This window comes from Sphaeramia orbicularis, chromosome 4, assembly GCF_902148855.1.
Source record: "Sphaeramia orbicularis chromosome 4, fSphaOr1.1, whole genome shotgun sequence".
Classification (NCBI taxonomy): domain Eukaryota; kingdom Metazoa; phylum Chordata; class Actinopteri; order Kurtiformes; family Apogonidae; genus Sphaeramia; species Sphaeramia orbicularis.
In genome coordinates, this window is record NC_043960.1 from 22,136,844 (window position 1) to 22,163,428 (window position 26,585).

The 26,585-nt window shown below is 36.6% G+C and overlaps 1 protein-coding gene across 1 annotated transcript; it reads left to right on the forward strand.

The window, feature by feature from the left end:
- mfsd8l1 (major facilitator superfamily domain containing 8-like 1) lies at window positions 1-26,154 on the forward strand. Its single transcript, XM_030133001.1, has 12 exons — window positions 1-407; window positions 5,675-5,860; window positions 5,977-6,039; window positions 7,687-7,806; window positions 8,829-8,908; window positions 9,019-9,385; window positions 14,134-14,207; window positions 14,434-14,647; window positions 17,013-17,135; window positions 19,869-19,999; window positions 22,929-23,024; window positions 25,331-26,154. Exons 1-11 carry the CDS (start codon window positions 332-334, stop codon window positions 23,001-23,003), a joined length of 1,509 nt encoding a protein of 502 aa, XP_029988861.1. The 5' UTR covers window positions 1-331; the 3' UTR covers window positions 23,004-23,024; window positions 25,331-26,154.
- The last annotated feature ends 431 nt before the right edge of the window (window positions 26,155-26,585 follow it).

Below are 26,585 nucleotides of genomic sequence, written 5' to 3' on the forward strand. Positions count from 1 at the left end.
AGGAGCATCCCGGGTAAGTTTGCTTATGCCATACCTGCGGACGGAGAACCTGTGTTTCAAGCTGCTCTGGTTACCTGTCCTGGGAGTCCACCGTGGATCTGAACTGGTGCCGTGGATAAGATTCAGGATTAGATAAATAATGTACACTCGGGTTGTGTGTGTGTTTGTCGCAGACTGTGGATAATAATGTGGTTCCACGTTCGGCTCTAATTGGAAACACTGCACTGGGGATTATGTCAGATGTGTCCTGTACTGATACACTGGCAAAACACTGAAGAATAATGAGCAAGATTATTGATTGTGTTGAAGGAATATTATAATAACAAACACTATGGATGATCGACGGAAGAAGAAGCTGACATTCCTCACCATCGGGCTCCTTTTTCTCCTGAGTGGAGTGGAATATGGTGAGTTCCTCTGTGGGATTTTTTTATTGTTGCTCTCTCCTGTGATCCAACAGTGTTTGTTTTTAAATCTGGACTTAAAAACTAGACAAGGAAAATTAGGAATCATGCATCTTACTCAAACCAATACGTCTAAAATGTGTCATCTACTCCATATTCCAGGACATGTTTATGTAAATCAGGGATGTCAAAGTTATTTTAGTTCAGGGGCCACATACAGCCCAAATATGTATGGAAGTAGATCTGTGTCATCAGATTTGGAATTATAAAAGACATTGAGTTTGTAGCACTGGTTTTTTTTTTTTTTGGCACTGAAATTAAGTATCTGAATTTTTTGGGTTTTTTTTGTACTTAAATTAAGTATCTGGATTTTTTTTTTTTTTGTACTGAAATTAAGTATCTGGATTTTTTTTGCACTGAAATTAAGTATCTGGATTTTTTTTTTGGGCACTGAAATTAAGTATCTGGATTGTTTGCACTGAAATTAAGTATCTGGATTTTTTTTTGCACTGAAATTAAGTATCTGGATTTTTTTTTTGCACTTAAATTAAATACCTGCATTTTTTGCACTGAAATTAAGTATCTGAATTTTTTTACACTGAAATTAAGTATCTGAATTTTTTTTGTGCAGAAATTAAGTATCTGGATTGTTTGCACTGAAATTAAGTATCTGGATTGTTTGTCTCTAAATTCAACTATGTTCATAAATTTAGAATTTAAAAAATTCAGATGCAATAAATTCAGATGCAAACATTTAGATGCAAAAAATTCAGATACTTAATTTCAGTGCAAAAAAAAAAAAAAAAAATCAGTGCTAGAAATTCAATGGCTTTTGTAATTCAAAATCTGATGACACAGATTTACTTCCATAAATATGATCTGAAAACAGTCTTAGCAGTAAAATAATAACAGTGAAAAAATTAAATTACACGATGAAAATGTTTAAGTGTCCTTTAAAAATGTGAAAAACATTAACAACTAGGAGCGACCTGAAATTTCATAAGAAAAATAAGTGCAATTTTAACAATTTTATGCCTCTGCTTATCATTTACACACGTGTTTTACAACTTACAGATCACAGTGGATCTACAAAAGCACAAAACTGTTATATTAATAACAGACATAATGGTTAAAACTGCACTTATTTCTCTTAAGACATTTAAATTTCTTCCTATTTTTTCAGCTTATTCACATTTTTTTTGTGAATGGAAAGTTTTTAAATGTAAACATTTTCAAGTAATTTTACTTTTTTACACTAAAACAAAGATTACAATTTGAAGTTGTCATTATTTATAGGTTATTATGATAGTATTTTACTGGTCTTACCCACTTGAGATCAAATAGGTCTGTATATGGCCCGTGAACTAGAATGATTTTAACACCCTTGATTGTTAATATCTTCATTTTAATTTTTACATTTTACAAATTCACCCCATGGGTAACTGAGCAGTGCTTTTTGTGATGCCATGGAGTGAATTTTGCTATAAATAGCTGCCTGGAATCAGCTGTTAATATGAAATGGTCCATAAATAAATAAATACCAATGAATAAGTAAATACTACTAATAATGATAATAGCAATTAATACATTAATAAATCAATAATAATCATCATTCATTTATTTCTTACTTTAATTGAATTTATCATTTTCACTTAAAGCTGTGGCCAAGTTTTGGGAAAGACACGTTTTTTTCCTCAATGTGATTTTTATTTGTCGGTAACAATCTTTGAAACCTATATAATACTTCTAATCCTTCTTCAATGTACCTCAGAAACACATGGAAAAAATTTAAAAGTGAATTTATCATTTATCATTCACTATCACTATTCACCATATTTATTTAGCATTTTTACTAAATTTATTAGGCTACATTTTTGGAATAAGAAGTAAGTGAGGAAAAAAAATCATGATGGACATGAAGCTGAAAATGCTTTTACCAAGAGCTTTTTTTTTTTTTTTTTTTTTTTTTTTTTTTTTTTTATAATTTTATTTTTTTCATTTGGAAAGACATTTTACAACAGACAACTAAGCACATGTGTATACCATTTCTGAACAAATCAACAATAGTAAAGAATGAAATTTTTCATACACATGTTACATACAAGTTCTCTGTTTAAAAAAACCAAAAAAAAACAAAGACAACTGTTCTTAAAGTTAGTTTTCCTTTTTTTTTTTTTTTTTTTTTTACATTTTGTTAATCATACCTTAGAACAAAAAGATGTCACATTTTCTGTTATTTTCATTATTCTTATTCCAAAAACCACACAAGTTTCAGTTCCAGTGCAATCAACCACTTCAGTTATTACTTGTAGACTCCAGTCAAGTCAAATCCAGCCTCAGTGGGGTGATGTGTACAGTCCATTTTGACCACATTTCTACAAATTTATCGTGTTTTACTTTTAGTGAAAAGGAGAGTTTCTCCATCAGATAGATTTCATAGCTTGCTTTTAACCAATCTTCGTGTTGTGGTGCATCTGGTTGTAGCCACTTCCTTGTCAGAGCTTTTTTTGCTCCAGTAAGTAGTAGCCTACTCTCATTGCTAAGAACCTTTTCACAAGTGTTTCTATCAATTTTTAACCTTTGATTGATACATTGATTTGTATCATCAGATCTGAAGACAAAATAAAAAAAAAAAAAAGTCAAAAAGAGTAACAAGTTCAAGTGTAGCTACTTATTTCCAGTGTGGTCCCCATCTGACCATCCTATGTTGTGTAAAGACAGGGTATAATTTATAATTTCACAGTTTTGTCACACTCCCACACATAGCTGTCTTTATCATGATGATAATCACTGCAGGGCTTCTCAGCTTCAGCATTCCCTGGAACAATCATTTCTTTTCTGGAAATTTGTTGAAGCACATTTATTTCCTGTGTCTCCTGACTCATAAATTGAATTTCTATTGGGCTGGGTCAGCACAATCTTTTGTCTGTGTAATGATAAGGCAACAGGCATTGGGAACAGAACCTGATAATGTAGGCAGAGTTAAACTTTGCTGTGTGTTCAGTTTGGTCCTGCATCTACATAGAAAAAGAATTACAACATCCACACATCATTTTTTAACCTCATTGACTTTGCTTTCTTTCCTTTTTAACACTAAACCAAAATCGTTCATGAGGCAGTATTATATTGACTAGACTGACTGTTTTTCTAGTAAAGATGGTGCAGTTTTATTTGCTTCTTGGTGCCCTTTGGCAGTCACAGAGCTGCAGTAAATAATTCTGGGATGATTTTAGCCTTTTAGCTCTTGTTTACTTTAAGCCCAGATGAGATTAAGTCGACCTCTGAAGGTTTCACAAAGTTCCCTATAGGGCAGAAGACGTCAATGATTCTGCATTACTGGGTTAAAAATCTGTTTATTAGATTCAGAAAAGACAACGTGAACATCACATGTTGGTATGTAGTCAAATTATATGTCACCAAACCAGCTCTAGTTTAAACAAGTAGTGCCAGGCATAACAGACTCCACCCCTCGTACATATTGTAGCTTATTTTGGCATCGATCCAGCTGATGTCATCATGTCTATGCGTGTGGTGATGTCATCGCATACACTAAGGAATTCAGAAACGTTGGGACACCTGTAGGAATTGGTAGCACCAACTTTCAAGGCTTGATCAACCTCCATTGCTGCAGAACTGCTTTAAGTTGTTAACCCATTTCTTGTTCGCATTTTTGTATATTTCTGAAATGTACATTATTTTTCAGTTTTGTTTTAACCTTACCTTTTTTTTTTTTTGTTACCTCTGGCAGTTCGTCGCTTACCTTTGTACCATTTCAAGCTGTTCACTGGACTTGAACTGCTTGAATTTCAATGCAAAACTGGAAAAATTGGGGTGTTCTAAAACTTTTGACTGGTAGTGTATATTGTCTCAATATATGTGCCAAGTTTGAAGTAAGTTGAAACAAAATAATGTATTTATTGACATTTGAAATTGTGCCCATGAAACCAAATGGGAGAAGAAAAAAGATTTTTGAAAATCATAAAAAATTTCAACTTTAACCTACTTTTACCAAAATGTAATCACATCTATTCTGGGTCACTGGCAATATATAAACCCAATTTTGTATGAATTCAACCAATAGTTTTGCTTCTACAGACATGTGAAATTTTGCCCATTATAAGTAAATGGGAAAAAAAAAAAAAAAAAATTGAAACTTTGACCTACTGTTCCAGAAATGTAATCGGATCTATTCTGGGTCACTGACAATCTAGAAAACCAAATTTGGTGTGAATTCAACCAATACTTTTGCTGCTACAGTGTTAACAAACAAACAAACCGAACCAAAAACTAGACAAGCACTGATCACTACCAAAATGTAATCATTTTTTCCTTGTGCCAGTATCAAAGTTTCCTGAAAATTTAATGAAAATCTGTTCATAACTTTTTGAGTTATCTTGCTAACAGAAAGACAGACAAACCCTGATGAAAACATAACCTCCACCGTTACACTTGGCGGAGGTAACAATACTCCTTGCCTTCCCTTTGGGGGGCGGGGTAATAAGAGTCTAAATAACAAATGAGATGCATTAAGTCAACCTGTGAAACAAGCAGTCATCCTAATCTGTTGGATATTGTAATTAAATGCCTAATAGTCAAGGTTATTATCGTTAACAAAAACTAACGAAATGACAAAAACTGGAATTGTAAAAACATTTTCATTAACTGAAATAAATACAAGCTATAATTAAAATGAAAAAAAAAAAAACGATAACTAACAAACTATTGTGTGTTTACAAAACTAACTAAAACGTATAAAAATTATGGATAAAATTCCCTTCGTTTTCGTCTTTGTCAACATCGGATTCATAAGAAATCAATGTATTTCGCTCGAGCAATTTTAGCTAGCGGCACCATACGACACTTCATGGTTTGTCACTCCTTGTCACTTGTGGTTTACAGTCGTCTTCTGGTCCCCACTCTACCTGGAAACATGGAGACTAAAGGTGGGAAAAGGCAGCAGAGTTCTGTACGGGATTTATCTGAATACGATGGTGACGAAGACAAAAGATATAAAAAAAACCCTAAAACTAAGCATTTAGAAAATAACGAAAACTAACAAAAACTGGCAAACCTGCTCTAAAAACTAATTAAAACTAACTGAATTAGAGAAAAAAAAAGTCAAGATGAAATAAAACTAAACTATAACGAAAAATCCAAAACTATTAGAACCGTGCTAATAGTACACGATGGAGTCCTTTTTGTCTCCAGTTCTATTATGTGTTGCATTGTTTAGAGGAAAGTGTCTCACAGAAACAACATTCTCTCACCAGCTGTGATATTGCCCACAATATGGAGGTACCTGCAGACTTTAGATGCTGCGCCCTACTTCCTGGGTTTGGCCCTATCAGCATTCAGCCTGACCGGCCTCTTGTCGGGACCGCTGTTTGGCCACTGGTCGGACAGAACACGCACCACCAAGAAGATCATCTTGTTTGCCAACCTGTTTGAAATTGTTGGTAAGAAACTGGATTCCTATCACTTTACCTCTGATGCAAAAAATAAAAAAACACATATTGAAAATGGTTTTGTCTGAGTATTGGTATGATTAGTGAGCTTGTGTTTTGTTCACCAGGTAATTTTATGTATTTCTTGGGCTACTCCAAGTGGCTTCTTCTGTCAAGTAGACTCGTTGCAGGTAGGTCGCACGACAACACCTTTGTTACACGGTTATGACGCGTCGCACGACAACACCTTTGTTACACGGTTATGACGCGTCGCACGACAACACCTTTGTTACACGGTTATGACGCGTCGCACGACAACACCTTTGTTACACGGTTATGACGCGTCGCACGACAACACCTTTGTTACACGGTTATGACGCGTCGCACGACAACACCTTTGTTGCACGGTTATGACGCGTCGCACGACAACACCTTTGTTGCACGGTTATGACGCGTCGCACGACAACGCCTTTGTTGCACGGTTATGACGCGTCGCACGACAACGCCTTTGTTGCACGGTTATGACGCGTCGCACGACAACGCCTTTATTGCACGGTTATGACGCGTCGCACGACAACGCCTTTGTTGCACGGTTATGACGCGTCGCACGACAACACCTTTGTTGCACGGTTATGACGCGTCGCACGACAACACCTTTGTTGCACGGTTATGACGCGTCGCACGACAACACCTTTGTTGCACGGTTATGACGCGTCGCACGACAACACCTTTGTTGCACGGTTATGACGCGTCGCACGACAACGCCTTTGTTGCACGGTTATGACGCGTCGCACGACAACGCCTTTGTTGCACGGTTATGACGCGTCGCACGACAACGCCTTTATTGCACGGTTATGACGCGTCGCACGACAACGCCTTTATTGCACGGTTATGACGCGTCGCACGACAACGCCTTTATTGCACGGTTATGACGCGTCGCACGACAACGCCTTTATTGCACGGTTATGACGCGTCGCACGACAACGCCTTTGTTGCACGGTTATGACGCGTCGCACGACAACACCTTTGTTGCACGGTTATGACGCGTCGCACGACAACACCTTTGTTGCACGGTTATGACGCGTCGCACGACAACACCTTTGTTGCACGGTTATGACGCGTCGCACGACAACACCTTTGTTGCACGGTTATGACGCGTCGCACGACAACACCTTTGTTGCACGGTTATGACGCGTCGCACGACAACACCTTTGTTACACGGTTATGACGCGTCGCACGACAACACCTTTGTTACACGGTTATGACGCGTCGCACGACAACACCTTTGTTACACGGTTATGACGCGTCGCACGACAACACCTTTGTTACACGGTTATGACGCGTCGCACGACAACACCTTTGTTACACGGTTATGACGCGTCGCACGACAACACCTTTGTTACACGGTTATGACGCGTCGCACGACAACACCTTTGTTACACGGTTATGACGCGTCGCACGACAACACCTTTGTTACACGGTTATGACGCGTCGCACGACAACACCTTTGTTACACGGTTATGACGCGTCGCACGACAACACCTTTGTTACACGGTTATGACGCGTCGCACGACAACACCTTTGTTACACGGTTATGACGCGTCGCACGACAACACCTTTGTTACACGGTTATGACGCGTCGCACGACAACACCTTTGTTACACGGTTATGACGCGTCGCACGACAACACCTTTGTTACACGGTTATGACGCGTCGCACGACAACACCTTTGTTACACGGTTATGACGCGTCGCACGACAACACCTTTGTTACACGGTTATGACGCGTCGCACGACAACACCTCATTCTCATATTATCTTATATTTCCTGCATCATAGGCATCGGAACAGGCGCTGGCTCATCTATCTTTGGTTTCCTGACCAGGAGCACCGTTCCAGAGGACCGTGCCACTGTATTTGCTGCTGTCATGGCCTGTCGACAAGCTGGCCTTCTGATTGGTCAGTGCTTCTCTGCCTTCTGAAGACCAATCTGGGTGCTGATCATTTAAGTTCAACTATAATTACATCAGAGTAGTTTTTTTTTTAATTTTTTTATTCCTCAACAGAAGAAAGAGAGAGTTTATGATGGCTTGTTCTACTTTGTGGGTGGATGAGCTAGGAAATGGAGTTGAAGATGCTTTGCAACATGATTGATTATAAAATTAACCATCACATTTTAATGATAATGTTTAGAAAAATGTCAACCAGCCGTCTTAGTTTCAGATAGATTTCACATATTAGATGCATATGTCTCAAGCTCTGATGTTAAATATTGTAATAGGGAATGAGCAATTACACTTACAGGGTGGGGAAGCGAAATTTACAATGAACATTTAGTTGTTTTTTTCTCAGCAGGCACTACGTCAATTGTTTTGAAACCAAACATATATTGATGTCATAATCATACCTAACACTATTATCCATACCTTTTCAGAAACTTTTGCCCATATGAGTAATCAGGAAAGCAAACGTCAAAGAGTGTGTGATTTGCTGAATGCACTCGTCACACCAAAGGAGATTTCAAAAATAGTTGGAGTGTCCATAAAGACTGTTTATAATGGAAAGAAGAGAATGACTATGAGCAAAACTATTACGAGAAAGTCTGGAAGATACTATTAAAGAAGAATGAGAGAAGTTGTCACCCGAATATTTGAGGAACACTTGCGCAAGTTTCAGGAAGCGTGTGAAGGCAGTTATTGAGAAAGAAGGAGGACACATAGAATAAAAACATTTTCTATTTTGTCAATTTTCTTGTGGCAAATAAATTCTCATGACTTTCAATAAACTAATCGGTCATACACTGTCTTTCAATCCCCTCCTCAAAATACTGTAAATTTTGCTTCCCCATCCTGTAATCAAACCAATAAACTGATTTTATTTGCTTTTTAGATGTTTTTTTTTTTTTACTCAGAAATCATGCAGAATGATTGATGTTTAAAGACAACACACACCCATAAAAATATGTTTCTCCTCTGATGCAGGTCCTGCTTTTAACATTTTCCTGAGGTTGTGTGATTTCCATATCGGTCCTTTTGTGGTTAACAAATACACTGCACCAGGGGTAAGAATGAAACTATGGTAATGTGCACACAGTAAATAAGTCTTGTATTACTGTTTCCCACCACATAAAAAGAAGCAAAAATGGTAACACTATTCCTCTGTCCCCCACAGTTGTTTATGTGCCTACTGTGGATTCTCCTTCAGCTGGCTGTTTTCTTCATGTACTGGGATCTACCACCTTTAGAAAAGGGGAATGCCAAACACAAACCAAAAAGCAGTGCCAGTAGTGACAATGAGCAAGGGCTCATGGAAAATGCAGAGGAGGAAGGTGATGAGGGGAAACCGCTAATGGGATCCCAGGAACTGATGGGATCCTATGGGTCAGTTGTGACATCTGACCCACAGAGGAACCACATCTCTGCTGCTGCTTCCAACCCCAGCCTGAATCACATCTCTGCTGCTTCTAATCACAGTTTGAATAGCATCTCAGAGTCCCATGAGTCCTCCAGCCCATTCAGGAATTTCAGCATATCGCGAGGTGGGTGGAGAATAAGTGCCTGTGCAGATTGATGTGGTGAATGCTGTGTTTCATAAATGTTTAGGGCTGTATAAGTGGGATGCAGACATTTTGGTAGATTTGTTTCTTTTATGCACAGTGCACACCACATAGAACCAGAAACAATGCAGAACCAATTGCATCTCTAAAGTGTTCTGAGAGGAAAACAAATGTTTTGGATTCTTTTCTTTTTTTTTTTTTTGGCTGTAATGTGCTCCATGGTGGAACATTTTGGCCAATAATAGGTGCTTTCATAGAAGGAGGGGGTTAAATGTGTGATTTACAGCTGTAATCATCACTTTCATGCATACTGGTCACTACAGTGGACAGCTATTCTCCAGCTATTCTCTTATATATTCATGGGTTTTGCTGTTTTAGTTGCATATCAGCCAACACAGTGGACACTTATGCACCATCCCATTCATTGCAATTCATATCATTCCTGTAACTTTGCTGTTCTTGATAAACCTGATCTGCAGTGACATGTTTTAGTGTAAATCAATTGCTAATTGTTATTAGACTTTAATTAACATCTTTCTTAATCAAAATGGTTTCTTTTTTTGCATATTATCTCCATGAAGTGAGTAATAACTAGTATTACAGTATGTTAAAATGTGAGAAAACATCACATTAGCTGCATGAAAAATGTTTTTATTTCATAGTTTTCACACATTATATCACTTTCTGATGATGGTTTTTAAATACATCTTACTTTGCTTCAAGAACTAAACATGGTGTCCAGCTGAGTGGACATTCTTGTGACTCCATGAAAAATAGGATCATAAAAAAATTTCAATTGCATTGTTTTTTTTCATGCTTAAGAGGAACAAAAACAGCCAGGAACAAACTCTTGAGTAAGGTTCTCATAATTCATGCATGAAAGGTTTAAGATTCTGTCAGACTTGCTGCTCTACTCTTTTGCTTGTTGAAGGAGCAACATGGGAGCTCCCATAACTGATATTTTGACTTTTCCATGGTGATAAAAAACAATGTCAAAGCCTCTAACTTTATATTAAGGGCTAAGTTTACTAAGGTAGTATAAATTATGTATGGTGCAATCCAGAAGAAGAGCTTAACAGTAGGGTAGGAGATCCTGGAAAAACAGTTCAAGCAAGCTACATTTTGAAAATACACAATTCAAAAGTCCAAACACCTTTCTTCAGACTTCCCCCCGAAGCCACGCCTCCAGAGTACTGGAACGCACAATGCTTGTTCCCGAGGGTTCACGAGTGCTGTATCACAGCATCAGCGTGTCTCTGAATTCAGGCCTGCAGGTGCGTCTGTTCATCAGTATATTAGATTAGAAGTTGGACTTTTCACTTGTTATTTTGATACATGTTCTAAGTAGTCTCAGGCTGGTAAGAAGAACAGCTGATTTCAGTAAGATTGATGTCAGACTAGCAGCCCACTAAAGTTTGCTTTGAATGCTGCAATCTGTGCATTTGACTCTTATGTTTGTCGACAGAACAGCTTCAGTTCATACTATCTGGCTAACATTACATTTCCTAGTGATTTATGTTAGCGACAAAACAGTTTGCCAGTGAACTTTCCATCCTAATATAGCTAATATAGCCAAGCTCTGGCTCTGGCTTTGTTTCCTGTATAATTGCTCCAAGCCTCTGAGAATGTGCGATTTGTGCACAAAGAGAGGTATGTACAGAGGGGAGAAGGGGGAGGGACAAATGGCAGTTAAATTTGATAGACATATTACCATTCAATCATTTCGATGGGCCGGTTAAAATGATTGGATGGTGCTTTTTCAGTCCTGTCCATTCCACAGGTGACTAAAAATTTTTATTTCTTTGTTAGAACATTTAATTAATTGGGTGTGAAGGGGATGTTAAGCAATATAGTAAAAAAATGCTCCAGGAAAACATCTCCTACCCCACCTTTAAGGGAGTGGCTGTTTGTTTCAATAATGACACACTTTATGAAGGTGCAGGGAATCTACAACAATACAGGCACACCTTGTTGCTGTAATGTGACAAATACAAGGATAGATTTCATGCTTGTGTTTCTGTCCTGAAACGGCAGCACAGACCAAGGAGAGACAGCAGAGGGAGGAGATGGTGGATGAATGTTACCTAGTGGAAAAGTGATCTAAAATACTGTCAACCTGGTCCAAAAGGCAGATCTAGATCACCTTGGGGAGATAAATAGGCGACAGGAGGATTAATGTGCATTCCACAGAGGATGTAAATGAAGGTGGAACAATGAATGATGCAAAGGAGACACCTGGAGAAGAGGCATTTGTAGCAGGCATAGCACTGAAGTCTGAGTGATGATTCACAACACTGTGGTCAAACCTGAGCAGTAGATACATTTATTTGATATGGGTGGGCTATTGTGTTTAATATCAGATATACAGATAATTATTATACAGAGGAAACAGCATGCTGCCTGTATCTGCCACAGAAACAGAAAAGAAGACTCTGAGTGAAAGAGTTATTGCATTTCATGTTTTTCAGCATGAAGATTCATGACTTTATGTGAAAGTAAATCCTCCGTGTGAGTTGTTAAAGTTATGTCTGTGACATTTTCTTAATAATCTCAGGAACAGGGATGAACACCATTAAAGTATGGAGTATTGTGTGATCGATTTGCTCTGATAAGACCTTTCTGTGTACAGGGTTCCCACGGGGTCTAAAAAAGTTTTAAAAGTCTTGAATTTACAAATCTGCATTTAATACCTTAAAGTCTTTAAAAGGTATTAAATTTAATTTGATAGGACTTAAGTAATGTTGCCATAAACTTGTTCACTGTGTTGTGTTTAAGTTAGTGTTGTCAAATGATTAAAATTTTTAATCAAGTTAATCACAGGGTTTGATGTGGATTAATTTCAATTAATCACGATTAAATAGCATTAATTTTTAATCTATATTATTCGCTTTTCATTTTGCATGAGCAAACAGACTCAAGAAAGAAGGGAATATATATGCACTTAACATGTTTATTAAACACCTTCAACAGTTTCAACAAAACAACTTGCAACAACTGTTCTGTCTTGGGTTGTTTTTGTCCTCATATTTCCATCCAGAGGGCCAAGGTACTGTTTAGTGTCTTCCATCTTTATTGGTCAGTTCTGTTGCCTGTCACTACCGGGTCAACTGCCCATTTGTTCATGTGCGACGCTAACTCTAGTTGGAGAAACTGCTCCAAATGCATTGCCAGAGACGTTCAGAGTCATTCTGTGCTGCAGATGAGTTCATTGCATTAAAATTTTTAATTAGATTAATCATTATGATGGATTAATCCACGTTAACGTGTCAATTTTGACAGCCCAAGTTTAGATGTGTCTGGGAAATCTCCAAGCGGCAAAGAAAGTAACATTAGTCTACTCAGTTCCAACCCGACAATTTATATTGAAATTAGGAACTAATTCTCACTAACTTTGTCGCCCCCGGTGAGAAATGTCTCTTAACAATGGGAATCAAGGCGTTGCGGTAAATAAATACATTTTCCTAAATTCTAGGAGTCACAAATTTTTGCCAGTATGGCCGTGAAATTGGCATTAGATTCTGTTCTGTGTAGTCTTAAAAAGGTCTTAAAAAGTCTTAACTTCAACTTGTAGAAACTCGTTGGAACCCTGTGTGTAATTCTAAATAAATTTAGACAGCTCTCTGTTCTCAGCAGCACCTCCTCCATGTGCAACGGTCACAGTCATACCAGGCACAAATGTTAAGACATGCTCTTCTTTTGTCTTAAATAATAGCGCAATCAGCAGTAAATCAATAGTAACAAACCCTAGAAAATCACATGTGACTCTGTTCCTCAAAATTCAGGCTTTGAAATGGGAACGCCCACATTTAGGTTGGATGCATAAGTAACTGTCCACACTTTTCCAGCGCTAATTTAGCATTTTATTAGGCCTTAATAATTTGATTTCGAATCTCTACTCTTGGGACATCCAAGTTGGGACATTATCGACACCAGCTTGAAAAGACTTTATGATATCCTCGCATTTGCTGCGAAAAGGAAAAATATTTTCATATCTTGGATAAATGACAAACCTCCCACTAAAACAACTTGGTGTAAAATCCTTCTGAATGCTTTCCTACGGAATATTTGACCTGTTTACTTTTCCTCAAAGGGACAGTTGATGAGAATTTGGACACCATACCTCAGTTTCACTAACTCATCAGTCACTTCTATGCTTTCAGACCTCATCAGTGACTGAAAATCTTTGGTGCCTGCTCACAATACGATCACTACTGATCTCACCTGCCACTGCTTGATTATCTCATCTTTGTTTTTTTCCTCACTATAAGTCTGTGTACTAGTTGCTTTATCTTGGATTAGTCTACTTTTTTTTTTTTTTTTTTTACTCTGCTTATCTTCCAGCAGTTTCATATTTTTTATTTTCATATAGACCAGGTGTTGTGCTGACCCATTTGTTGTTGTAAAAATGTAATAAAATTTAATAAAGATAATTGGAAACAAAAAATTATTTAATTTTGAGATGGAGGAGAGAACTGCAGAAGTAATAGTGTGTTTTTATATTTGAGTGTTTTTCCTCCATATTTCAGCAGGTTAGTGTAAATAACAGTTGTTGGATCTAGTTCTTTAAAGTGATACCCAGACTCTCTTTTTTTGTCATTGCTTTCATTTTTCCACCTGTTCTCTACTTTGACCTTGCTGTTTGTCGATAAACTACTATGCTTGATTTTTGTCAGCCTCTGACTCTGTTTTTGTGTGTGTGTTTTGTTTTTGTTTTGTTTTTGTTTTTTTAGAGTTCCTGAGAGAGGAGGTGATTGTGCTGCTGGCAGCTCAGTTCATCACCCTCTTCAATCAGACAGCACTAGAGGTAAGATACAAACAAACAGACAAAAGCACACAAGAAAGTCAAGGAATAAGGATCATATTTGTCTTCTTCTTCTCCTTGAAGTGTGTCTTACCCTTTTTTTTTAATCTAGTGTGAGTGCTGTAGTGATTCCTAAAGCTGTGAAGGAAAAAAAAAGTAACTGCAATGAAATGAAGGCACACTAATGAGATTTTACAGCGTGTAAATATCTGCGCTATTCCCTCCTCAGACCATGGTGACCCCACTGACCCAGAAGTACTTCAGCTATGGGGAGCTGGAGAACAGTGTCATGTACTGTCTGTGCGGTGTGGAGGTGATCGCTGGCTTCCTGTTTGTGCGCTGGTTGAGCCGGCGTGTTGCCGAGCGGGTGGTCCTGGCTATCGGCCTGGCCATCTGCAACATCTCCTGTGTGTGGTGCCTCATCTTCCTGGCAAACCCTCTAGGTCAGACTCCACTGCATCAATTTGTTAATATAGGTTCCCACAGGGTCTTAAAAAGTCTCGAATTTACAAATCTGGATTTAATACCTCAAAGGAGTGATATTTTGCTTTTTAAAATGTAGTTATTCATTTTAAAACATTTCCCTGTGGTCTACATAAACTGTAAATGCTATACTTGGGTCTGAATTCTTCATTAATTTAACTCCACAGGTCCATCTTCAACCCTATTTCTGAGTAATGACACGAAAAAAGTGAGCGCTGACCCTTTAAATGCACTTGAGCCACTTCACACCCCACCCCCTCCAGGTTGTTGGCTGTGCTGCTCTGTCCCGTTCAGCCACTTGAGTTCATTAATACAACCAACAACTGAACATTTTAGGTAATCGGCTCTAAGTTTGGACATATTTTCAGTATGGACTACAACCGCTGCTGCTGACAAACAATTAAGTCATACTCAGAGAAATGTTCGTTGGAAATCTTGACCTTATATGTGCAAATGTTGCAATGTAACTCGTTATAAAACATAACAAATCAAGAAGGAATTGAAAGGGGTTGTAGAAATCCACTCGATTTTTGCCAAAATGAATATAAAGATAGCTTCGCAGCACCTGGAGGGTTCAAATTCAAACTTTTTGAACTATTAGGGTCCAAATACACAAATAAATGTACCAAAGACTAATACAAGTGGGTTTAGCAAAATATTAAATATAAGTAATGACCTTTTATAACCTTGATAATAACCTTTTGAATTTACTCTGAGCTTTTATGTACATGCACACTAAATGAAACACAGGAAAATCTCTATGTTAAAGGAGTGATATTTTGCTTTTTTTTAAGTAGAATTATGCATTTTAAAGCATTTCCCTGTGGTCTACATAAACTGTAAATGCTGTGTTTGGATCTGAATTCTTCATTAATTCAACTCCACAGGTCCATCTTCAACCCTATTTCTGAGTAATGACACCAGAAAGATTGTTTTGAGCGCTGGCCCTTTAAATGCAAATGAGCCAGTTCACCCCAACCCCTCCCAGGTTGCTGCTCTATCCCGTTCAGCCACTTGAGTTTGTTAATACAAACAACAACTGAATATTTTAGGTAATCGGCTCAAAGTTTGGACATATTTACCTCCGCCAAGGAGGTTATGTTTTTGCCAGGGTTTGTTTGTCTGTCTGTCTGTTTGTTTGTTTGTCTGTCCGTTAGTGTGCAACATAACTCAAAAAGTTATGGACAGATTTTGATGAAATTTTCAGGGTTTGTTGGAAATGGGATAAGGAAGAAATGATTAAATTTTGGTGGTGATTGGGGGTGGGGGGGCCCACGGGGGGGCGCAGACCAGAAAATTTCATCAAAATCTGTCCATAACTTTTTGAGTTATGTTGCACACTAACAGACAGACAAACAAACAGACAGACAGACAGACAGACAGACAGACAGACAAACCCTGGCAAAAACATAACCTCCTTGGCATGGGGGGGCCCACGGGGGGGGGCCACTGATCAGCCTTGGCGGAGGTCTGCACTCTCCGAGTGCTTCTAGTTACCTCCGCCAAGGAGGTTATGTTTTTGCCAGGGTTTGTTTGTTTGTTTGTTTGTCTGTCCATTAGTGTGCAACATAACTCAAAAAGTTATGGACAGATTTTGATGAAATTTTCAGGGTTTGTTGGAAATGGGATAAGGAAGAAATGATTAAATTTTGGTGGTGATCGGGGGTGGGGGGGCCCACGGGGGGGCCCATTTCCAACAAACCCTGAAAATTTCATCAAAATCTGTCCATAACTTTTTGAGTTATGTTGCACACTAATGGACAGACAAACAGACACACAGACAAACAAACAAACAAACAAACCCTGGCAAAAACATAACCTCCTTGGCGTGGGGGGGGGGCCCACAGGGGGGGGCCACTGATCAGCCTTGGCGGAGGTCTGCGCTCTCTGAGTGCTTCTAGTTTCAGTATGGACTACAACCGCTGCTGCTGACAAACAATTAAGTCGTACTCGGAGAAATGTTCGTCGGAAATCTTGACTTTATATGTGCAAATGTCGCGATGTAACTAGTTATAAAACATAACAAATAGCTTTGCAGCACCTGGAGGGTTCAAATTCAAACTTTTTGAACTATTAGGGTCCAAATACACAAACAAATATACCAAAGATTAATAAAAGTGGGTTTAGCAAAATATGACCCCTTTGAATTTTACTTGTAGAAACCTGTATGAACCTTGTAATACACATGCTTATCTTCACCACAAGTACCAACAAATCTTTAACTATCATACAGAACATGATTTTATTACCAATGAACTGGTGGTGATCTGATTTAAATATCTTGGAAAAAAAAGCCACTTGAATTCATTACTGTTTTTTCCGTAGGTGGATTCCCATGGCAGCTGACAGAGTTCATCATCGGGGTGTTTCTGCAGGTTTTAGGGTTGCCGTTTGTAGCTGTGGCCCAGGTCTCACTTTTCTCCAAAGTTACTGCTGAGAAAACACAAGGTGAGAAACAGCACAGTCCAGAACAGGGGTGTCAAACTCATTTTAGTTCAGGGACCACTTTCAGCCCAATATGATCTCAAGCAGGCAGGAGCAGTAAAATAATAACATAAAAACTGAGCAATAATGTCAACTCCAAACTTTTCTCTATGTTTCTTTGTGAAAAAAGTAAAATTACACAGCCTAATAAAAGAAGAAGAAAATGTGAATAGCATGAACAACTTGAAATTTCTTCAGAAAAATATTTGCAATTTCAACAATATTATGTTTCAGTTTATCATTTACACATGTGCATTACAACTTAAACATCACAGTAGATCTACAAGTACTAAAAACATTTGGTAACTGGCAGAATTTTGTTGAAATTACAGTTACTTCTCTTAAGTCATTTCAGGTTGTTCATATTTGTTCAGGTTATTCATGTTTTTTTGTGCAAGGATGGTTTGTAAATGTAAATATTTTCATGTGATTTTACTTTTTTACTCTAAAACAAAGAGAAAAAATTGCAGTTGTCATTGTTTATATGTTATTATGATAATATTTTACTGGTCTGATCCACTTCAGGTCATATCTGAATGTGGAACCTGAACTAAAATGATTTTGACATCCTTAATTGTTAATATCTTCAGTGTAATTTCTGCATTTCACAAATTCATCCCATGGGCTGGATTGGACACTTTGGGCCACATGTTTGACACCCCTGGTCAAACATCCTAGAAAGAATTTCCCGTTTGCCTTTAGCTGGTTTTCACTTCGAGGATATTCTAGTCTGTCTGCATCTGCAACTCAAAATCAACAGGACATTTTGATTTGACGACGTTACAGAAGGCCTGCCTCTACTGTCATCACAATGTAATTAACAGAAGAATGAGGCAGGAATATTCTGTAAATACTTCACTGATTTACTAATTTTAACTTTCGATTTCTTATCTTTCTTCGCGTCAACTGAAGGGCAATTAAAACTCCCATTGAGATCAATAAACGTAATCTCAGTCTCTGTCAAAGATTTTTCTTAATTTATTTTAATCATCATACACTTATTCTGCATTATAGAATAGAATAGAATAGAATAGAATAGAATAGAATTTATTGTCAATGAAAATCAGTTTATCTGTTCTGTTTAGCAGCAGATTCCTAAAGTGCAAACAAAAGACTATATATAAAAATTATCACACAAAATTTTGCTTAAAATATACAGTATATTGGAAAATACTGATAATATGCAAAACTACAAAGAAATACTGAATTATACAAAATGACACATTCAATATCTACAGGGTGGGGAAGCGAAATTTACAATGAACATTTAGTTGTTTTTTTCTCAGCAGGCACTACGTCAGTTGTTTTGAAACCAAACATATATTGATGTCATAATCACACCTAACACTATTATCCATACCTTTTCAGAAACTTTTGCCCATATGAGTAATCAGGAAAGCAAACGTCAAAGAGTGTGTGATTTGCTGAATGCACTCGTCACACCAAAGGAGATTTCAAAAATAGTTGGAGTGTCCATAAAGACTGTTTATAATGGAAAGAAGAGAATGACTATGAGCAAAACTATTACGAGAAAGTCTGGAAGATACTATTAAAGAAGAATGGGAGAAGTTGTCACCCGAATATTTGAGGAACACTTGCGCAAGTTTCAGGAAGCGTGTGAAGGCAGTTATTGAGAAAGAAGGAGGACACATAGAATAAAAACATTTTCTATTATGTACATTTTCTTGTGGCAAATAAATTCTCATTACTTTCAATAAACTAACTGGTCATACACTGTCTTTCAATCCCTGCCTCAAAATATTGTAAATTTTGCTTCCCCACCCTGTATATCTATCTAGCCTGGCCAGCCATCTGTCTTTCTCAATGAGAAAGCCGTCTGGAATCACGGGGCTTGAATCCAAATATGAAGGCGGGGCTAACAGGCACCGGGTAAACCAATCACAGATGAGACAGACGTAACACTTTTGTTAGAGAAACAAGAACGCAGAATTAAGAATACATGGTGTAATCTGTAATTCAATCCTTATTTTTGAATCAAAACAACCGACAATAGTTTGCAGAGCTTGGAACTGACTTTGACTCGTGACAAAAACAAGTCGGTGTGTATGACGCATAGCAAAACACCCGCCCCCCCAGACTTGTGACTGGTTCGGTATAGAATAGATTGTGCATATTTCACAGTGATCGTCCCAATTCCAGACTGTTTTTTCAGTATTGAATACACTGAGAAAACTGGATGGCTGACCAGGCTTTTATCTATCAGTATCTGTCAACATAATAAAGTTCTTATTTCTTATTCTTTCTTACTGGTTAAACACAAGCTGTAAGTTAAAATAACGTTGTCCTCCGAAGTGGGGTGGTGGTGGTGGGTTTAGGACAAAAAAAAACAACTTAATAAATTTTTTGCTGATCCTAAAAACGATCCAGATCTGAACATATTTCTGTATTTGATAAGCATTCCTGACTTACAGCATAGAGTGTTTCTATAGGTTTAGATTTAGGTTATAGGTTTACAACAGTGAAATTATTCCCAGTTGTGGATGTGATCATGAGGTGGTGAATATCTGGAGTGTCTTTGCATTTTTTTTTTTTCCTTTTGTCACATTCAGACACACTGACTCACAGTCCACCACCACTGCTCTCCACTCCACTTTTTAAACACGCAACACTTACATCTGTTTTGGTGCTTTTTTTCCCCTTTTGAGCCCTTATCCCTGTGTCTGTATAATATTACAGGATTCAGTCAGGGAGTGCGTCGTTCAGTGGGAGGCCTCGCCACCATCCTGGGTCCTCTGTGGGCTGGCGGCCTCACAGACAACATGTATATCATGATGGGGGTGATGATGGGACTGCTGGCAATGCTAACAGTAAGCTGTTTGTGTTTGGAGTTTTTCAATCATTTCTATTCAGATGTTTATCTGGAGGTTTACAGTATATTTCATTTAGATGGCACATAAAGAAAACAGATGTGAAATCATTTATTAGACTGATGTTAAGCATTTTAAAATGACATCAGTCTGAATTAATTTAATAATGAATGTATTTTTACATTTGTTTTCCTTATTTCTTTGTATCACACACCTTTTTTAACCTTCAAAAACCTAAACAGGTGCCACCAACCCAAAGCATCTACAGATATAAAATGTTTAATAGGTTTTGAACCACTAATCCTGTCAATACATTGAAATAATTCAAGTAAAATGCAGTTTTTTAGCTTTTCATCGGTATCAGATATGACTAATTTGGACATCCAGAGGCTCTATAGTAAACATGGAAACACTGCCATCTTCTGCAACATTGATTCGTCAGAGTTCCCACGGGGTCTTAAAAAGTCTTAAAAGTCTTGAATTTACAAATCTGCATTTAACCCATAAAGACCCAAGCATCCACTGGTGACCAAAACCGTTTAGTACCTGCTGATTCATTAATCCTATCAATACATGTAAGTAATTGGTGTAAAATGCAGTTTGTCATCTTTTCATGGTCATCAGATAGAACCCATTTGGACGTTCAGAGGCTCCATAGTGAATGTGGAAACACCGTCATCTTCTACAACATTGATTCACTAGTAAAACCCATTGAGATTTTTTTTTGCTTAATTCAATATTTTTTTCACTTAATTCAAGCAAAAAAAATTTGCCAATGGAACAAGTAAAAATTATCTTGGTAAGATTTCTTGAAATAAGATTTTCAAGATCTGTTGTCTAAAAATAAGTTCTTATATCTCACTGAAAAGTTACTCTTTAGGTGATTATGTCTTATTTTAAGTGTGATGAGATATTTTGACTAAAAATGAGAAAAATAAACTTGGTAAGATTTAGATTTTTGCAGTGAACGGGTTGTAGAAATCCACTCAATTTTTGCGGGAATTAATATAAAGATAGCTTTGCAGCACCTGAAGTGTTCAAATTCAAACTTTTTGAACTATTAGGGTCCCCAAATATACAAATAAAAGTACCAAAGACTAATAAAAGTGGTTTTAGCAAAATATGAAATATAAGGATTTTTTTTTTAATCATTTAATTTATGGCATCATTTGGTATCTCTGCAAATGTAATTTCAGCTGTAAAATGAACAGCATTTGCATTTTAACTCTGTTTTTGTGACGCTGTGTTATCCTGCCTTGACATTTGTTAATTTCTTTCTTTTGTCATAAACATGGTCATAAGATTCTTATGAATGCAGATAGCAATTCCATATCATACACACAGAACGTTGCATTTCTTCTAGTTAAAACTGAGATTCGTAATTAGTGTAAATGCGGGTCTGTGAGTTTCATCCAAGAAAAAAAAAACTGAGATAATTTTTAGCAGTTGGAATCTAATTGGAACAAATAAGAAACAAACAAACCACAGAAAAGAGTTTAGAGTTGGGATTAGAAGATGTGAGCTGACATCTTATAGCCAGCAGCTCCTCTTATATTAGTCACAAACAAGCATAACAAAATGCCTTTACTGTCTGTAATGAAGCATGGGCAAGCCACAGCCCAAGAGCTGAATGTTTCCACTATCAATGAAAAACAAGAAAACAAAAACCAAGTGTTTGCCTGTGGGAAAGGGACCCAGCATGTGCACTTCCAAAAAGGTGAAAAGAAGTCCACCTCACAGATCTTTCCTCTAAATTGGGTCCACCAGGAAGCCTTCACAGCCACGGTTTCTCTTCTTCCTCATTATTTTCAATGTAAAAGACATGCTGCTGTGCGTTGCTGACAGCTCTGGAGCGGGGATCCAGGACTCACTGCATCAAAAGTTAAAAACATTTTAACTTTGAGCAAGTTTCACACTTGAGTCGGTTCATTTTCAGTCGTGCTTTATCTGAGCCTGTAGTGTATTATTCATGTGTCCATTGCTTTGGAAAAAACATGTTTGCTGAGATAATAAGCAGAAATGGGAATGTAGAGATGCTAATATAAACAAAAATCTTGATTATATATGACCACATTTTATATGCTTTTAATGCATGTTTTTCTTTAAGTGTGCTCATAATACTTGCATACTTGAATAACAGAACAAAAGAGAACTAGAAAAGTAGAAAAGCACTTGGAGAGCACAGACCTCCCGCAAGGCAGACCAGTCCCCCCCCCCCGATCACCACCAAAATTTAATCATTTGTTCCTCGTACCAGTATCAACATTTCCTGAAAATTTCATTAAAATCTGTCCGTAACTTTTTGAGTTATCTTGCTAACAGACAAACAAACTAACAAAGAAACCCAGATGAAAACATAAACTCCTTGGCGGAGGTAAAAAATAAACCATCATCCATTCCCTCACTTTTTTAAGTGTAGAACCCACAGATGACAGTTATTATTAGTTATTTATTTTGATTTGTGTATTATTGTCATGAAAGGGACAGAGTTTTTTTTTTACATTTTTAATATATGTATTAATACTGCTACAAAAGGGACAGTTTATTTTCATTTTTAATATAAGTATTATTACTGCTATAAAAGGGACAGAGTTTATTTTGGTGTGAAATGCTGTTACAAAATGGACAGAGTCTATCTTTGATGTGTATAGCATTTTTGTGTTTTGTGCTTAGTCAGAATTTAGTCTGATATGTATAGGATTTTTGAATTATTTATGGGATCTGACAGGAATTTAGTTTAGGTAGAGGGATGGGGTAAGGGGAAGGGACATTATAAATTAAACTTCATCCTGCTCCTTTTCAAATGTTTTCCTTTCTTTTTATATAAATCTTTTTGTGGTTATATTCCAAACAAACAGTTCTTAATTCGGGGTACATTTTAACTTAAGATACTGATGTGTATTTATTTACACGATTGCATCTATTACAGGTGATGCTGGCTTTTTCATACGGGCGACTAGTTGAACCTGCAGCAGAGGAACAAGAAGATGGACCTGAAGAGTAAACCTGCAGGTTATTGATACAGGTAGGAAGAGTCAAATGGACGTAGAAGGGGGTTAAAACAGTCCAAGTAGAACACATACACCTGTTCGTATCCATACTAAATAAGAACTGTTGAAATATACAGTACTGTGCAAAAGTCTTAGACCACCTTTAACTTTGTTTCTGCAGAGTTGAACTGAACATATGTAATTAATTCTTATTCTTTTCTTCAGATACAAGAAAATACAGAAAATATTTGCACAGCTATAAAAGATGCACAAAAAAACAGAATTTAATATGCTCTATAGGTTGAAGTCACTTTTCAGTGTGACCCTTGAGCCCATGACAAGAGGCAGCACAAACAGTTAGAAACTTCAGACATGTGTTGAATGAAACCTGGTATGAAACATCAGAAAATTAATACAGTAAATTACATATTGTCTGAAAAAAGAGGTATGTTAAAGATGTAAGTGCAAACGGAGATCTGAATAAATACCATTTTGGTTCATAGAAGCGGATTTTTCCTGACACTTTTGCTTTTAATGCTGTACATACTTCCTATATATCCAGATTTTATCTTAATATAAAGACTGACAAATTATCATTAGAACTTTACTAAATCAATAAGCCTAATATTAGCATAGGAGCTTTGGACAGCACTGTAACTGTTTAATATATGATTGTAACTTTTCATCTCTAGTTGCTTTTCCATTGGACATATGTGCAAAACATTACCAATATTTACTAAATGTCAAAAAAACAGAAGCGCACAATGTTGGTTTTTCCTTTTTTGTTTAGTTTTTTTTTTCGTTTTGTTTTTGTTTTGTTTATTTGTTTTATCTCTTCTACGCCCTTTGTACCCCTTCCTATTCTGATCTGTAAAAGAATTTACACCATGAATGTTTTGTACATTAAACTTGTTAATAATTTAAAATAATAATAATAATAATAATAATAAAAGAATAATAATAATAATAATAATAATAATAATAATAATAATAATAATAATAATAAATGATTAAATCGGTTTTTCCATTAAATCACAAATGTGATTATTTGTGTATGTATTATCACGAGATGACACAAGAAGTCATTCCATAAACATGGCGACAAATGTAAATATCTTGTTGATTTACAGATATATTCATTATTATTATTATATATTACCCTTTTATCCCGTAATAAATTAGAAAATGATTCGGTTTCCTGGTGTGTCCACTCATTCTGCGCCATGTTTTTTTTTTTTTTTTATAAACCCTTCTTTTTCGCTTGTTGTAATGTCCGTCAACATCTGCTTTTTTTTTTTTTTTTTTATTTAGGTGATTGTAGTTGTGGAAAAAGGTCTTTCCATTGCAGTTTTGCATGATATACCAATTGCACTACGCCCCCCCCCCCCAAAAAAAAACACCTCTAGCCAGCGCAAAAACTTTTAATTGAAAAACAAGATGTTTGGCGAAATTTTTCCATTAGACAAATTTTTATGCGCAAGTTATATTCAGGAAATTTGAGGGTCAATGGAAAAGTGACTAGCATTAGACTGATAATCATTTCCAAATTATTAGGAGTGTGTTGTGTTATCAGTAGCTAATCTTTTAGTTTCCCACATTGTTTGGTGTATCAACACATACAACAGAGCCTGTAATACAGGGGTGTCAAACTCATTTTAGCTCAGGGGCCACATTAAGCCCAAACTGATCTCAAGTGGGCTGGACCAGTAAAACAATAGCATAATAACTTGTAAATAATGACGACTCCAAATTTTTCTCCTTGTTTTAGTGCAGTCAAAATGAAATTCTGAAAATATGTACATTTACAAACTATCCAAACAAAAATGTGAACAACCTGAAAAAAACTGAGATTTCTTGAGAAAAATAAGTGCAATTTTAACAATATTACACCTCAACTTACCATTTATACATGAATATTATGGATTGGATCTACAAAGGCACAAAATATTTAATAACAGGAAGTATAATGTTAAAATTTTACTGACAAAATTTCAGGTTTTTCACATTTTATTGTAAAAGGATAGTTTGTAAATGTTAATATTTTCATAATTTAATGCAAGTTTTTACACTAAAACAAAGAGAAAAATATGGAGTTGTCAATATTTATAGGTTATTATGCTATTATTTTAGTTGAGATCGCATTGTCCTGTATGTGGAACCTGAACTAAAATGAGTTTGACATCCTTGATTGTTGATATCTGAAGTGTAATTTTTGAAAATTCATCCTGCGGGCCGGACTGGAACCTTTGGCGGGCCGGTTTTGGCCCCTGGGCCACATGTTTGACACCCCTGCTTTAATACAAACATCCTTTTTTTTCTCATATATTTATTTTTCTTGCAGAGAAGTGGGAACTTCCTGTCCTGCACTTTACAAAGCCTCCACCATCCTTCTCCTTTGGGAGCCACATGCAGAGTGATGATGCAACCTAGAGCTCATGTCTCCAGCCTCAGGAGTGCTTTACAATTGCTTGGACTTCGCATTTTTGTGCATGGAGCCTGATGATGTACTGATTTAATGTATGTGTATATTTCCTGTGGAAATAAAGTCTCCTCCTGATACTGCAAGTACAAGCTTTGGATAGGAAACCATTTCCATCTCTTTTATGTTGTGCACTGAGTGCCACCTTTTGCAGCACACATTCTGTCTGTGTTTTGGCACCACCTTTAAATGAGTTAAATATAAATTATTTAACATGCCCAAGTCACTGTGGTTTTAAAGTTAAGCTGATCCATGTCCTTGTGTTGTAGTCAAACAAATTAACTGTTTAGCCTTGATACTTAATACCTCATGTTCTGCAAAAAAAGGCTTTTAAATATTTATCAGCTTTGCAGAACTCCAATATTCAAGGCTCAGTTTGGCCTGTAAAAACTGTAAGAACTCTACTCTAGCATTTCAGTGTCTGACTTATAAGGTATATCAGACCAGTTTATTAAACTAGGCAAATATTATCTGAATGTCATGAATTGTTGTTTATGGTATAATAACTGTGCACTGGTTTCATTTCTCTTTTTAAATGTATTTATGTTTTTGTAACCTTAGAATGATCATTGATTGAATGGTAAAATTAACAGAAATGGAATTAATCTTTGCCGGACATCAGCTGTTAAATTACAAGCAACAGCAATAGAGATAAGTACAGAAAATTGCTGTTTTTTTTTTTGTTTTTTTTTTTTTAAGGTTTAAAAAAAATGCAGGTTTTTTATTTTGAGTTTATTACAATACTTTTTATTATTTTTGGTACAATAGTATCTGTTACCAAATTATTTCAGGCAATACTTTAATGCATTATGAAAAATATTTGTTGAATGCCGAGATTAATTTATATATCACAGCTACACTATGTCAAAAAAAAAAAAAAGCAAATGCCAAACACATTTCTAAAGGTTTAATACTGGTGTCTGACATATTTTCACCACTAGGGGGCACTCTTAACCTTTGCTCTGAACCACAATGAACCATCATCATCATCGTCACCGCTCAGATACGTTTTTGATTGAAATCTGTCCAAAAGGTCAGAAGGGGGAAATGAGTTATTGACTTTTTTTTTTTTTTTTTTTTTTTTTGGTTTACAAATCACAATAAAAATTCACTGGAG

Coding starts and splice junctions, on each gene's coding strand:
- mfsd8l1 (XM_030133001.1), top strand. CDS start 332: ATGGATGATCGACGGAAGAAGAAGCTGACATTCCTCACCATCGGGCTC. Junction 14,208..14,433: donor TCAATCAGACAGCACTAGAG/GTAAGATACAAA, acceptor TTCCCTCCTCAG/ACCATGGTGACCCCACTGAC. Junction 14,648..17,012: donor CTTCCTGGCAAACCCTCTAG/GTCAGACTCCAC, acceptor TTTTTTCCGTAG/GTGGATTCCCATGGCAGCTG.